The 14,716-nt window shown below is 35.7% G+C and overlaps 1 protein-coding gene and 1 pseudogene across 1 annotated transcript; both read right to left on the bottom strand.

The window, feature by feature from the left end:
• Positions 1-2,468: 2,468 nt before the first annotated feature.
• On the bottom strand, positions 2,469-10,474 carry LOC102489342 (germ cell-less protein-like 1; annotated as a pseudogene).
• Positions 10,475-12,413: 1,939 nt separating this feature from the next.
• Positions 12,414-13,385, bottom strand: LOC114007844 (olfactory receptor 5AL1-like). Its single transcript, XM_027771960.1, has one exon. It carries the CDS (start codon positions 13,377-13,379, stop codon positions 12,414-12,416), a length of 966 nt encoding a protein of 321 aa, XP_027627761.1. The 5' UTR covers positions 13,380-13,385.
• Positions 13,386-14,716: the final 1,331 nt, after the last annotated feature.

Below are 14,716 nucleotides of genomic sequence, written 5' to 3'. Positions count from 1 at the left end.
TCTTGAAAACCAAGTTCCTGCATTCTCAGGCCAGGCTCATCTCTTGTAATATTCTTCATATAGTCTATATTTTAGATATTACCAACTACCATATTTATTCAAATGTAAGTGAGCATTTATGTTTGTATGTTTTATTCTGTACCTAGAGACTTTTCCATTCCCATTTTCTTCACTGGACTTTCCACCTATTTAATTTCTTTTTTTTTTTTTTAGAGAGAGAGATTTTTGTAATAGGGTGCATATGTTCACCAGAGAGACAGAAAGAGACAGAAAACGAGAAATCACCCTCTAGGAGGGATGGCCATGCCACAATCTCTTCTCCATTTTCTTCTAGGGATTTTGGGCATTCACGCACATAGGCGTGGTGTGTGTTTCAAGCCACTGGGTTCAGGACTTGAACCATGATTAACTAAATGGGAGTCCAGCAATGTAACTATTGTGCTATCCATGGTTCCCTATTGGTTAACCTTCTATATTTTGTTGAATCATTTGCTTTTGTGGCTTCCATGACTGCCAGGTCAGATTAGGTTCTCCCCATATATACTTTTTGTTTGTTTGTTCATTCTTTTTCTTTTTAAATATATCTATTTCCTCTGAGAGAGAAAGAAAGAGAAGAGAATTCCCAACCAGCTACTGACCAGTGAGATTCATCCTCAGCCCTCAGTCACCCCTGGATCATGGGCACACAGAGGTCTGGGGAACTCCTGGAGTTTCTGGACCCTGAATCAGTACCCTTTTCACTTGGGATTGTCTTGTAGAGCACACTCAACTGCCGTGCCTCCATCCGGCCTCTACATTATTGTCCTAAAGTTAATTTCTTTCTTTCTCCATGAGTGAGAGAGACAGAGAAAAGCAAACAGAGAGACAGGGACTCTCAACAATTTCCATGCCACGATCTACTTCCAGCCTCAGCCAGCACACAAGCGTGGTTTGTGTGGTTTGGATCGTAAGTGTTGCCTGTGTGTACAGGGAGGTGTGAGGACATGAACTCAGAACCTTACCATGTGGGTCAGTCTCAGAGAACTTCCTGTTATTGTTGCACACCTGTCTGGCCTCTCATATGCACCATTATTCATTCACTCATTTCGTTATGACATTTGTCAGACAATATTGCAACCAGTTGTCAATATTTCTGCAAAGCACCCTAACTCGAACTCTTAAACCATTTTTACATTTTTAAGCTGTTATGTACCCAGTTTAAACACCTACCTTTAGTGGTATCTAGTGCAAGGAGATCATCTATAGTTATTTGTCAAATAATTAACTAAACAGAAGTTACAGTTATATAATGCCAAAGCTTTTTCATCAAGACAGCTTGAATATATCTTTTTCTGCTAGCCACTGTCTTCCAATATTTATTATGCTGTTATTCATTCCAGCAACAAACCTCCATATAGTCCACCGTACCTGAAAGCATCTTTGGGGAGCTAGTAACATATAAAATTTCCAGCTTTGTATTCTGTATATGTGTGTGTTCCCTCTGGAATTTTTGTTGTTACATTAAAAACTAAAAACTAACATTGTAAAACAATATAATGACATATTCAAGAAGAGGTAATTATTTGATTTTAGTGTTTGGGGAGTCTAACAGTTCCTCTTGAAAAAGGAGATCACTTTTGAGAATTACCCAATGAAAAAAACCCTGGAGATGAACATTTTAATGATGTCTTGTGGGAAAATAGTTTGATTAATTGCTATATTGCTTTTTTTCCTAAGACCATGATAAGTATTTAATAATCAAAAACAAGTATCCACTGGAAATGTATCAGACAAAAAGGACAAAAACATGAGCAGTTGAAAAAATTAAAGGACAAACTTGAAATTCATCAATTGAAAGAACATCTATTTGGTCTTCAGGAAAGTCATGATGCATTTTTACACAGAAATACAGAAAAATACATTATGACTTTCTCTAAGACCTAATATTATTGTCATTCAAATGATTCCTCTTTAGCAACTAAGGTTTACTAACATTAGGTAGGATCAAAATTTAAACTAAAAATTAAATCTAGGAGCTGGTGGATGGTATGGTGGTTAAGGCACTGGTGCTAGACTCCCACTGGGTCAACTGCAGTTCAAGTCCCAGACCAGGGAGCTAGCTTTCTCACTTTCCTTCTCTCTCTCTCTGTATCTCTGGTCATATAAAAAATAATAGCAATAAATAAAGTTAAATAAAATAATTCTTTAAAAAATTAAATATATATTTTGTTGCAGAGAAACAAGAAATGTACCTGCAATAATTTCCTTTTGATGTTAAAGTAAAAACATTAAGTTGTATCTTTATAACATAAATTGTTTGGCAGATATTTTCTTCTATTTAAACTTTTTTTTCATATATGCATAGAAATGCAATGAGGGAAAGAATATCTTCTGTATTTTCTCTATAGTTAATAAGGCTTTTGTCATTGTTAGTCATCTTAAGTATGAATTATCAGTAGAGCCATTAAACTAAAACTGGCCTAAACTTTTCAAAGTATTACTAATTCCATCTGATGAGATCCTCTGTTTTCTGAATTTTCTGGGTGCTGATTATTTTCACTTCTTTTGTCTGGAAATATGTACAAATATAAGGACCAGCAGTTAGTGTAATGGCTATGTCACTGGACTCCCATGTAGTTGATCGCGGTTCAAGTCCCGGGTCGAGTGGCTTAAACTCACGCCAGGCACGTAAGCGTGTGTGCCCAAGATCCTGAGAGGAGAATGGGGGGGAAGGGATTGCAGTGTTGCCATCCTCCCTGGGGAGTGATTTCTTGCTTTCTGTCTCTATGTCTCTCTCTATCTTTCTAGCAAGCGCACGTGCCCTGTAGCAAAAACCTCTCGAAGAAAAGAAAAACAGAAAAAAAGAAATATGTACAAATATATAAAAGGAAACTCAGAAACCTGCTGTGTAAGTTCATCACCACTTGTTTCTGATCCTGTAGGAGGGTAAGTAAGTATTTCGTAGCCAATTATTCTACTACAGATTCATTTTACATTACTCTCAAAAGAAGCCAAATGCAATGCTCCTTCAAGGTTGTACACTGACAGATCCACTACCTAGTTGATTCAGTGTATCATGTTTGAAAATGATATATGGATTGGTGTAAATTGCACGTAAGTTAAAGCCAAAGTTAAAACCTGTCCATCACATCTGTGGTAAGCTTTTCTATCACACTTCATGCTACTTCCCTATAGTTCTTTATTTATTAAATTTTTGAGGCCCCATTTCACTATCTTGTTCTGCCTGGAATGTAGCAATTCACTGTTGTTTATATTTTGAAGATGGCCATTCTGAAGGTATTAGAGAGTCTTGCTCAAACATTCTTGGGGGAGCCAGATCACTAGTAATATACTGTAACCTTAAATGTTTGAACACATTGCTCCGTTTCAAGGAAGCTCGCATCTTCAAAATCTTGTTTCCACTTCAAAAATCAACCATCTGTCTCTGTCAAAAGCTGTTTTAAAGACCCATTCTAAGAAGTTGAGGAATATTCACCTTTTTTAGAGCACTGTATACATCCATTTTCACTCATATCACAAAATATGTTAGATGAACCAATGAATTGTCTTATGACGTTTATACTAAATTCTTTTAAAAGGTCAGCATCCTTCATAGCATTTTTCTTTCCAGGATCAAATCCACAGGTCCCCGCTCACACACGTTTTTTCCATCAGCTCTCTCACCACATTGCTGTATTAAACCATTCAAGGCTGTATAAAAGCAGCTGCCAAAATAGCAATAACTGAAAGGGACTTTAATGGAAAGTCGTTTCCAGATAGTGGCTCAAATTCAACCTGTAGTGCTTCTCTGCCAATATTCCGGTCAAGAATCTCCAGCTCAATAATATTCATGCTGTATTCTTTGCAAGAATTACTGAACATTCTAGAAAATTGGCCAGATTGAAATAAATATATATTGCACAAGCTCCACTCTTCTCCTGAAGCGTAAATCTTAACATTACTGTTTCCATCATTCAAAAATAATGTTTGATAAATACATTGGGATGTACCCTTTAATTTTTCCTCCGTGGAGTGTCGAGGGGACTCGGCTGCTCCTCCTCCTCTACATTTTCCTCTAGGAGCCCAGTGACAATAGCAGAAGGCTCTGCTGCACCATGCTTCCAGCTACAGAGGCGGTAGTAGCGGAAGCTGTGACTGGCTGCAGCCCCACCAGCACGGGGCCACCAGGCCAGGTCCCCTACACCGGAAGCTGCCTCCTGTTGGACTTGGGCTCATCTCAGATGGTGTAGCATTCAATTGCTCAAGGAGCCTAACCCACCTCAGCCAGCCCACAGGAGAGGGTCTCCTGCTGTGGCCCAGCCCTCTCAGACCTGCCCCCAGGCCTCCCACCAGCCCTAAGGCCTGCACTGCCGCCTTCTCAACTTGCAGTCCCCCTGGTTGCCAGGAACGCTTCTGTCTCCAGCTTCTACCCTGCTCACAGCGCCTCTTACATCTGTTTTTATTATTTGCTAGATTTGCTTTATTTTAGTTATATTGGTTTCATGTTGCACTTAGGAATTTATTTCAATTAAATGTTCAGGTTATGAGTCTTGTATTTAGCAATTTGGAAACTTTCAGATTAAAATGAATTTCTCAGTAGCATTCAACCTTCTTTATGAGATTATTGTCTCAAAGTGTTTTTCTTTTTGACATTTCAGTTTCATAGGAAAAGTAAATTTGAAAGAACATTAATTTTTCATTTCTAGGAGAGGGATGCATGCAAATCATAATAAGTATGCTGACACTCAGTTGTAGTCACTCACAGAAATGGGCAAACTTTTCCATCTAACAAGCTATCAGTGATATCCATAGTTTATCCTAGCAGTTAGCTTTGATGGTTCCTTAAAGCCCATGCTTGTAGGTGCCTGACACTAAATACAATGTGTTTGCTGGACATTCTTTTGCATAGTAATGGAGAAAGGACGAAAGATTGACAAATACAGGTGTATGATAATTCCATTGCCATGTAGAAAATAAAATCTCCCTACCTGACTGTTTTTTTTTTTCTTTTTTCCTTTTGTTTTTTTTGGAGAGGTTTTTGCTATAGGGCGCGTGCACTCGCTAGACAGACAGAGAGAGACAGAGAGACAGAAAGCGAGAAATCACCCCCCAGGGGGGATGGCCATGCCGCAATCCCTTTTCCTCCATTCTCTTCTTGGGATCTTGGGCACACATGCACACGTGCCCAGCGTGAGTTTAGGCCACCGGTTCCAGGACCCGAACCGTGGACGACTATGTGGGAGTCCAGCGACATAACCATTACACTAATGCTGGTCCCCCTACCTGACTCTTTTAAGAACTCACAAAGACAGTTTCTTTCTTTGGGCGATAAGGAATGCAAAGCCGCAAGGCGAGGTGGTGTTTGTGGGGCTCGGCAGTGGCTATACTCTGTCTTTCTGGAATGAGTAGACCTACAAACTGGTGCCTCCTGACACCCGTGGGATGTGGCATTCTGTAACGACAGTGGTTAAGCAGATGTAATATTGGTATTAGGCTGCAAATCTTTAAGCGCTCAAATAGAGAGGGGAAAGTGGGTAAAAACAAAGTCAAAGTTGTGCCCTGTCATTTATCCAAACTGTATTTTAGTTCTTTGAAAGTTGTCAGATTACAAGCCTTCCTTTTAAGCAGAGCTGGGGAGGATCACTATTTATTTTTCCTATTTTTCTCTGATGTCTCAGATATTCTTCACATCAGCCTTAAAGATGGACAAGTCTGGTATCATCTCCACTCACTAATACAGAAATCGTTCAATTTTGGCAAAGAAGATGGAGTCTCTATGTATATGGACCCATATAGATAAATGTTAACACCTTTTATCTCCAAAATTTTATCTACTCCTGATGAAAACAGTCTTTTCTTCCAGCAAGGCCCAAATTTTCAAATGTTCCAAAATTTTGTGCAACTTGGTAAAGGATGAAATTAATTCATACTTGAAAACTACATAGGAAAGTGTATATCTCACATTAAATGCTCAGTTGACATTAATTATTATTATCATTATTATCATTGTCATATAGGTTCAACCTTGTTCCAGAGAAGCTTTAGTATTTATTCACCAATACAATGCAGAAAGTTATTTCCTTTGTGGTTTTGGGTCAGCTTACTTGAAATGCCTCAAAGACTTGGACTCCTTGATTCCTTTCCCTGCTGGCTCTTAGTAGTTTTAACATTTTTCTCCACATGTGTATGACTTCCTCTAGTGCTATTGCTCTGAAAATTACTACCTCCCCTACATCTTCAATCTTTTTGTTCTTTTTCTTTAAATAATACCCGTCCAGGTTTCAAACTTTGACTCTATATTAAGCATGTAAATGATCTTCATTACATTGTCATAGTATATGTAATATGCATAGTGATATGCAGTGTGTCCATCCAAAATAATTACACTAATTATTCATATGCCTATGTGTACAGATGTGTTTGTGTATATATTGCATACATGTATACATTTTGTGATAGGAACACCACCTATACTTTGTTGGACACTGTTTAGTTGTTCTTTACTGTCTCTTAGCTAAGTCAGAAAAATAGAACCACTTAAAATAGCATGTGACTAAAGAAATTGACATTAGATTTAGGTCCCACAGCAATTTTGGAAGGATTATTAAGAGTGAAGATCAAGAAGGGTGAATCAGGAACATCAGAGACACAGTCACTACAACCTGAACCTGAGACATTGGTGTGGTAATAATTCCTTGAATGTGCAAAATCTAGGGTACTGCTGTGTCCCCATAGTGGTAGCTTTTAGAGAGATCTGCAGAAACAGACAAATGTGAATGCCTCCACTTCGGAGGTCTGTGGGAATGATGACCTCTGTTTTTTTTTTTTTTTTATGCGTATCAAATATCCCATCATTTCTTTTAATGAGAACCTTTAACCCATAATCTCGAAAGAAAGGGATTTCACAAATCATAATCCTTATTTTAGTAGAAGTGGTGAAGTCAAATCGACTATAGGAACTAGGACAGTTCACTCATTTACCAACTCAGCATAACACAATTTTTTTTTTTAATTTTGTTTACCACAGTAATGTTTCGTTTGCAGTTAACATACCAATACTTTCTTCTTCACTGACAACTGAGAGTCCATGCATAAATGTAGATAAATGTGGTGAAAACATTGCTGTTTCTCACATTGGAAACAATAATGGTTCAGTAAATAATAACCTATAATTCAGCAGAGCACAGATTTATGGGTAAAGGAGGAAAATGTTCAGGTAGAAGATTTATTTGAGCATTGAGAAGAGATAGTTTTATTAATAACTTTTGGTATCCACATTCTGACAAGAGGTATATGTGCAATAAAATACTATTCAATCTTAAAAGGGGAAAAATCCTGTCATTTGCGATAACACATATGAGTCCAAAGATCATCAAGTTAAATGAAATAAGCCAGGCAAAGAATGGCAAATGTCATGTGACCTCACTTACAGGCAGAATCTATTAAAATTGAACTCACAGAAGTAGGGAGTAAAACAATGGTTATCAGAGACTGGGGATTGGATTGGGGAGAGAAGAAACAGGGTGTTAGTAATCAAATAGTGCAGCATTTCAGATCAACAAGAGAAATAGGTTTTGAGATCTATTGCACAGCAGAATAACTACAGTCAAAAATAATGTATTATCAGGGCCAGTAGGTGGTGGTTAAAGGCACCGGACTCCCACATGGCTGACCGCAGTTCGAGGCTCTAATCTAACGGCTTGCTTTCTCACTTCTTTCTCTCTCCCTCTGTTTTTCAGTCTGTCCCTCTCTAGTCAAGTTAAAAATTATAAATAAATAAAGTTAAATAAAAATAATGATTTAAAATAATAATAATGTATTATGTATTTCAATTAATAAGAAAGTAAAGTTCAAATGTCTCACTACATTAATAACAAGTTAGAAAAGTAAAAAAGAAAGGAGTTTACATTAAAAATTAGAGCTAATACAAATGTTGAAAGAACTCAGGGAATAAATATGAGGAATGTATCTAATATAGGGCTCGAAAATTTATAGACTAAATTTAAGTGGAACATGCAATAAAAAACTGAGCCCAAAACACTGACACAAGCTTCCCATGAAATTCTACACTAACATGAATCTTTGAGAAAGCTCCTTTCCACTCAAAAAGTTTCAGATTTTGGAGCATTTCAAATTTTTAGTATAGGAATGCTCAACTTATATAAGAGTTCTATTTTCTCTGCATTGTGTCCAATATGCTATTTTCATATTTTAGATAAAAATGTATGTTAACAAGTGTGAACTGATGTAGCATTGTGGTATTAATTTAAATTCCCCTAATTTTTGCCTCTTTGTGTATCTTCTTTTGAAAAATGTCTTTTCAGGTCTTTGACTATTTTATAATTGGGTTGTTTCTTCTCTCATTATCAAGTTGTTTGAGTTTCTTAATATTTTACATATTAACCCCTTACCAGGTGTGTAGTTTATAAATATTTCCTCTCATTCTGTGTGTTTTTTCTTTGCTTTGTTAATTATTACAAAGGTAATATTAACAAATCTTTAGTTTGATACAATTATATTAGTCTATTTTTGTTTCTGTTGATTGTGCTTTCTGTCATAGCCAAAAAATCTTGTCCAGCTCATTTCATAGAGTTTTTCTCCGACATTCTCTTCTAGTGGCTTTATATTTCAGGTCTTCTCTGTAAGTCCTAAATCTGTTTTCAGTTGATTATTGTATATGGTGTTAGAGAAGATCTAATCAATGTATTTGTTTTTGTTCTGTTCTATGATATTTTGATTCCAGACACTTTGTGAAATTTTTAAAATAAGCAGGTGTAATGTTTCTAGCATTGTTACTTGTGTTCGAGATTGCATTAGCTATTGTGGGTCTTTGTGGTTCTATATTAATTTAAAGGCTCCTCCCCAACCACTTCCCATTTTGGAGGAAAGTGGCATTGGAATATTGTAGTGAATCTGTAGATCACTTTGGGCGGTGTGGACATTTTTACAATCCATAGATATGAAATAGCTTCCATTTATGTATGCATTCTTTGGTTTCTTTCATCAGTGTTTTATAGTTTTCACTGTACAGTTATTTTACCTCCTTGGTTAAATTTACACCTTATCATTTAATTTTTCTTGTTGTTATTGATACTGCAATGAAGTTGTTATCATAATTTTCTTTTTGGATAATTTGTTATTAGTATACATAAATATTATTAATTTTTGTGTGTTGGTAGTGTATGTTGAAATTTAATGAATTCACTTATTACTTCTTACAGTTTTTCTGTCAAATCCAACTGCACTAACTTCACCAGTACTGCTAATTCCTAGAACAGGTTTTATCCAAAGTCTCAGGTGGAATATAAAGTCCCTAGTGATGATCTATTTAAAAGGGATAAGATTTTCAAATACATGTATTTGAAATGGATAGCCAGAAACTGGGTGGTGCGGATTATAATTCAAGCATTCTCTGATAGTGACAGGGCTCAACTTCCAAATGTAAAACATTTTAATCAGATCCTTTCTTACATTTGCCCACAGTGAAGCGTTTCTCTCAGTTCTGGTGAAGTCAGTTTTGAACATGTACAACACACACACACGAAGAAAAAAAAAAAAGCAGTAAGTGGGGAGACGAAAGATATGTTTATTTCCCAGATTCAGTTATTCCAAACTATATACATCCTTTGAAAAACGGCACTGTACTGCTCAAAGATGTACGACTATACGTCTTAATCTAAAATTACAATAAAACTATTAAAAATCCAATTAGAAAAGGCCAGATTTATTCTCATGATCCAATGAAGAACTGAATTCTTACAAGGAGACCTTGTTGCTCTTTCAATACCTTGGATGTACATGAAGTTATTCAAAAATCCAGCCACTTTAAGAACCATTATACAAATTGTGACTTTTCTGCACTTGGGGGTGGGCAGACTTGGGAGCACATTTATGAGTGTGTCAGAATCCCTTGCTTAAAATAGTATCTTAAATTATTTTCTAGGCTTTTTATATTGTTATTATTCAGTCTATCATTGTAATCTGTCTTGAACTATTTTCTCCAAAATAAGTCTTTAGAAGAAATTTTTTAAAAAAAAGATTTCTAAAATATATGGTAGTCATTTGAGCTTATAACAAGTGGAAAATAAAAAAATTATCTTTTTTTAAAACAAAAATCAACTGTTAAGTGAAACTTTATTAGTGAAGCGTTTCTCTCAGTTCTGGTGAAGTCAGTTTTGAACATATACAACACACACACATGAAAAAAAAAAACAAAAACGGTAAGTGTGGAGACGAAAGATATGTTTATTTCCCAGATTCAGTTATTACAAACTATATACATCCTTTGAAAAACGGCACTGTACTGCTCAAAGATGTACGACTATACGTCTTAATCTAAAATTACAATAAAACTATTAAAAATCCAATTAGAAAAGGCCAGATTTATTCTCATGATCCAATGAAGAACTGAATTCTTACAAGGAGACCTTGTTGCTCTTTCAATACCTTGGATGTACATGAAGTTATTCAAAAATCCAGCCACTTTAAGAACCATTATACAAATTGTGACTTTTCTGCACTTGGGGGTGGGCAGACTTGGGAGCACATTTATGAGTGTGTCAGAATCCCTTGCTTAAAATAGTATCTTAAATTATTTTCTAGGCTTTTTATATTGTTATTATTCAGTCTATCATTGTAATCTGTCTTGAACTATTTTCTCCAAAATAAGTCTTTAGAAGAAATTTTTTAAAAAAAAGATTTCTAAAATATATGGTAGTCATTTGAGCTTATAACAAGTGGAAAATAAAAAAATTATCTTTTTTTAAAACAAAAATCAACTGTTAAGTGAAACTTTATTGAAAATAGATTGATGGTTCTGTTTAATTCTTATTTATGTTCTTTTTAATTGCCACCAGGTATGTGTGTTTGACCGAAAGAGAAAGAGAGAGGGAGAGGGAAGAAGCAACTCCTGGTCTCCCCACGGCGGGGGAAGGTCACACCACAATCCTTTCTCCACCCTTTTGGGATACGAGGGACACACCGAACATACACATGCCCAGAGTGTTTTTCATGCCACTTGGACTGTGATTTGAACCTTGTGGTCAACCATGTGGCATCTGACTGCCTTACCCACTAAGTTCAGAGGCTGGCCCTAACTATTCTTTTAAAGAAAGATATACTGCGTTTAAGTATTTATGAATTTTTTAGAAGTTACAGTGAACTTGGAATTGGGACACTGAAGCAAGACTATTATCGAAAGACTAATTTGTTAAACATTACATCAAAATTGAATAATAAACTAAAGGATGTATTTTCGTCTTAGTTTGATTTTGCATAATTTCAAAATTACATAAGCAATGCTAAGACTTTACATAGGATTGTCTGTATACCATTCACTTATTTCCCCAAATGCTAACGTTTTACATTTTTCTTCTTGAACTGTTTGACAATAAGTGGAAGAGGAGATAGATGCCTCCTTAACTTTAGCATACTTAAGTACACTTTTACTAAAAACTGGGATGTTCTTAGAAGGCTACAGTGATGGTATAAAAAGAAAATTAGCAAATTAATGCTGTGTTAATAACTAATCTGTAGGGACCAGCAGATGATGTAATGGTCACTGGACTCCCATGTAGTTAACTGCGGTTCAAGTCTCAGACGCAGTGGCTTAAACAACTCACGCTGGGCACAGGTGCATGTGTGCCGAAAGGCCTATGACGAGAATAGAGAAGAAGCGATTGGGGCACGGCCATCCCCACTTGGGGGTGATTTCTCACTTTCTATCTGTGTCACTTTTTGTCTCTCTGGCAAGTGCACGTGCCCTAAAGCAAAAAACCTCTCTAAAACAAAAAATGAATAAAAATAACTAATCTGCTGGCTTTATTCTGTTCTGAAGGCCTTATTAGTCTCATTTGTTAAAATTCTGGTTGACCTTTAATATTTTTAGATCATGTTTTCCACCAGTGTTAATGCTATGGTCTCTATCAGGTCATCAACATCAACAATTATTTTCAGGTTCAGTGACAGGTCTTCTGTGTGTAAGCGTATGTTTGTATGTGTTGTGTGTATGTGTGTATTTTATAGACAATGTTAATAACTCACAACTGGCTTAGTGATATTAACAATATATAACTTTTGCCAAATTAAGATTGGCTAACTGGAGCATTCAAGTCAACATTTCTTACTGAGAAAGAAAAGATTGATTTTGTCTATGAAACAGTATTGAATATACTATTTGCAGTTGAATACATATAGTTCTCACTTTTCACAATACCATGAAAATAGATCATTGTCATGATTATTAAAACTAAAGTCTGAAAAAGAATCAATGCACATTCTGTGTTAATGGTAATTTTAATATTATAACATTAAGCAGCACCTTATTAATGGTAGTCTAAAGCAAAACAACAACAAATTAAAAAACAAATAAAAAATACCACCTGAAGTTGTATTTTTTTGTATGTTTCTCTTTTATCTTCCAATTCAGAAGACTTTCAATTAGACCACAGGTTATTTATTTTAGAGCAAACCTTGTCCATAATTCTCTTCAAAGCATTTTTGACTTCTTGGTTCCTCAGGCTATATATTAAAGGATTCAACATGGGAATTACTACAATATAGAAAACAGAAGCTATTTTGCCCTTTTTCAGAGAATCATTTGTTTTTGGCTGCATATACATGAAGATAATTGTACCATAAAATATTGTGATAGAAACCAGGTGGGATGCACAAGTATAGAAAGACTTCCGTCTGCCTTCAACTGAATTAATCCTCAGAATGGCAATCAGAATTAAAAAGTAGGAGATGAGAACAATAAGGAGAGAGAAAAAAGTATTAAAACCAGCAAATGTGAACAACATCAGTACTTTTATATCTTTGTAATGGGTTTTATGACAGGCCAGGCCCACCAAAGGAACATCGTCACAATAGAAATGATTTATTATATTCGAATCACAGAAAGACAAGTGGAATGTAAGAATTGTCTGAAGGAGTCCCACAGAGAAGCCGTACAAATATGTACTAACCACCATCTGAACACAGACCCTCCTGTTCATGACACTGGTATAGAGTAAAGGGTTGCAGATGGCCACATACCGATCATATGCCATGGTAGAGAGTATATATACTTCACAAACCACAAACGTGACAAAGCTACACAACTGAGTGGCACAACCAGGTAAGGATATTCTTTTAATTTCTTGGAGGAAGTTCACCATGGTATTAGGGGTGACAGAGGAAGTATAGCAAAAATCAACAAAAGCGAGGTGACTGAGGAAAAAATACATAGGTGTTTGAAGCTGGGGACTAATATGAATTAGTATAACTAGCCCAAGGTTCCCCATGACACTGATAAAGTAAATCACTAGAAAGATCCCAAAGAGTAAGGCTTGCAGCTCTGGATTGTCCGTGAGTCCCAAGAGGATGAATTCAGTCACTTCTGAATTATTGTCTTTAGCCATGGACTAGGTGTAGAGGCGTATCATACCATTCTCTTTAGACAATTCATTCAACCTGATTTTCACTTCTTAAATTAAGGGTTTGACTCATGCTTATTTTACAGTGATCACACTGGAAAGATAAATCATACTGGTCCTATGAGTCAAGATCGTGTTTTAATTCTGTTTGCTTTTGATCCAAAGTGTTTGCTCCAGGCATAAATTTCAACATGTTAATAGCCCAGATGACTGTTAAAGAAGACAGAATGCCTTGAATTAAAATGTATAAACTTATAAAAACTTGGCATAATCAGAATAGCAGAAAAAATACTTCAATTATAAAAGAGATGCCAGGATATTCAGAGTAATATATTCAAAGGAAATACTCGATATTTCAACTCAACTCAGTATTAAAACAACTATGACTTTGGCTAAGCATTACTGTCAACATACTAGGCCATGCAACAAAGAAAGGGATAAAAATATTATTTTAAAAAGTTTGTTTATTTTACAGGTGTATGAGAGAAATAAAGAAAGAGATATAAAAGAGAGACAGACCGAGAGAGAGAGAAAAGGGACAGCATCTCCAACAGGATTTTGATGACACAATCTGCCTGTACACTTCAGCTATTGATGTCTGATGGGTAAGTGTGTGCCCAGTTGTCTCTGTACTTGAATCAGGAAATGTTCCAAACCAGATTTTGCATAATAAAAATAAACCAATATGAAAATATAATTTAATTGAAATTGTTGGGATTCCTTTTAAAATAATAAATAAAAAATTAAATCTACCTTTTTTTTTTTTTTTTTTTTTTTAGCTATAGGTCTTTCATTTTTTTCTTTCTTCTCCTTTTTTCCCCTAGTTTGTTGTAGGGTATGTGACTTGCCAAAGAAAGAGAGACAAAGAGAAAAAGAGAGTGAGAGAGGGAAAGTGAAAAAGCTTACCCCCCCCCCATACTAGGGAGGATGGCCATACCACAGTCCCTTCTCCTTCATTCTACTTTAGCAATGTTGGTCACTTACGCATACATGCCTGGTTTGTGTTTTAAGACACTGTGTCTGGAACTTGAACCACACAGTCAGCCATGTAGAATCCAGTTCTCTAGGCACCATACCACTGACTGGCCCCGAAACCTACTTTTAAGTTTTCTCTTAAGGCTAACAAAATGTTTATCTTGTATATTTATTTTATTATAATTAATTTAAGTTCATAGAGTCACATTATGTCATAATGGGATAACTAATAGAAAATTATCTTGGATTAAAGATTTGATAGAAAAAGACAAAATTGTATACAGATTAGTATGCAAGAAGATAATACATGATCAATAGCCCAAACTTAAATAGACTTGCAAGAATTA

This window comes from Tupaia chinensis, unplaced genomic scaffold, assembly GCF_000334495.1.
Source record: "Tupaia chinensis unplaced genomic scaffold, TupChi_1.0 Scaffold000242_1, whole genome shotgun sequence".
NCBI classification, from domain to species: domain Eukaryota; kingdom Metazoa; phylum Chordata; class Mammalia; order Scandentia; family Tupaiidae; genus Tupaia; species Tupaia belangeri.
This window is presented reverse-complemented; position numbering and strand designations above follow the sequence as displayed.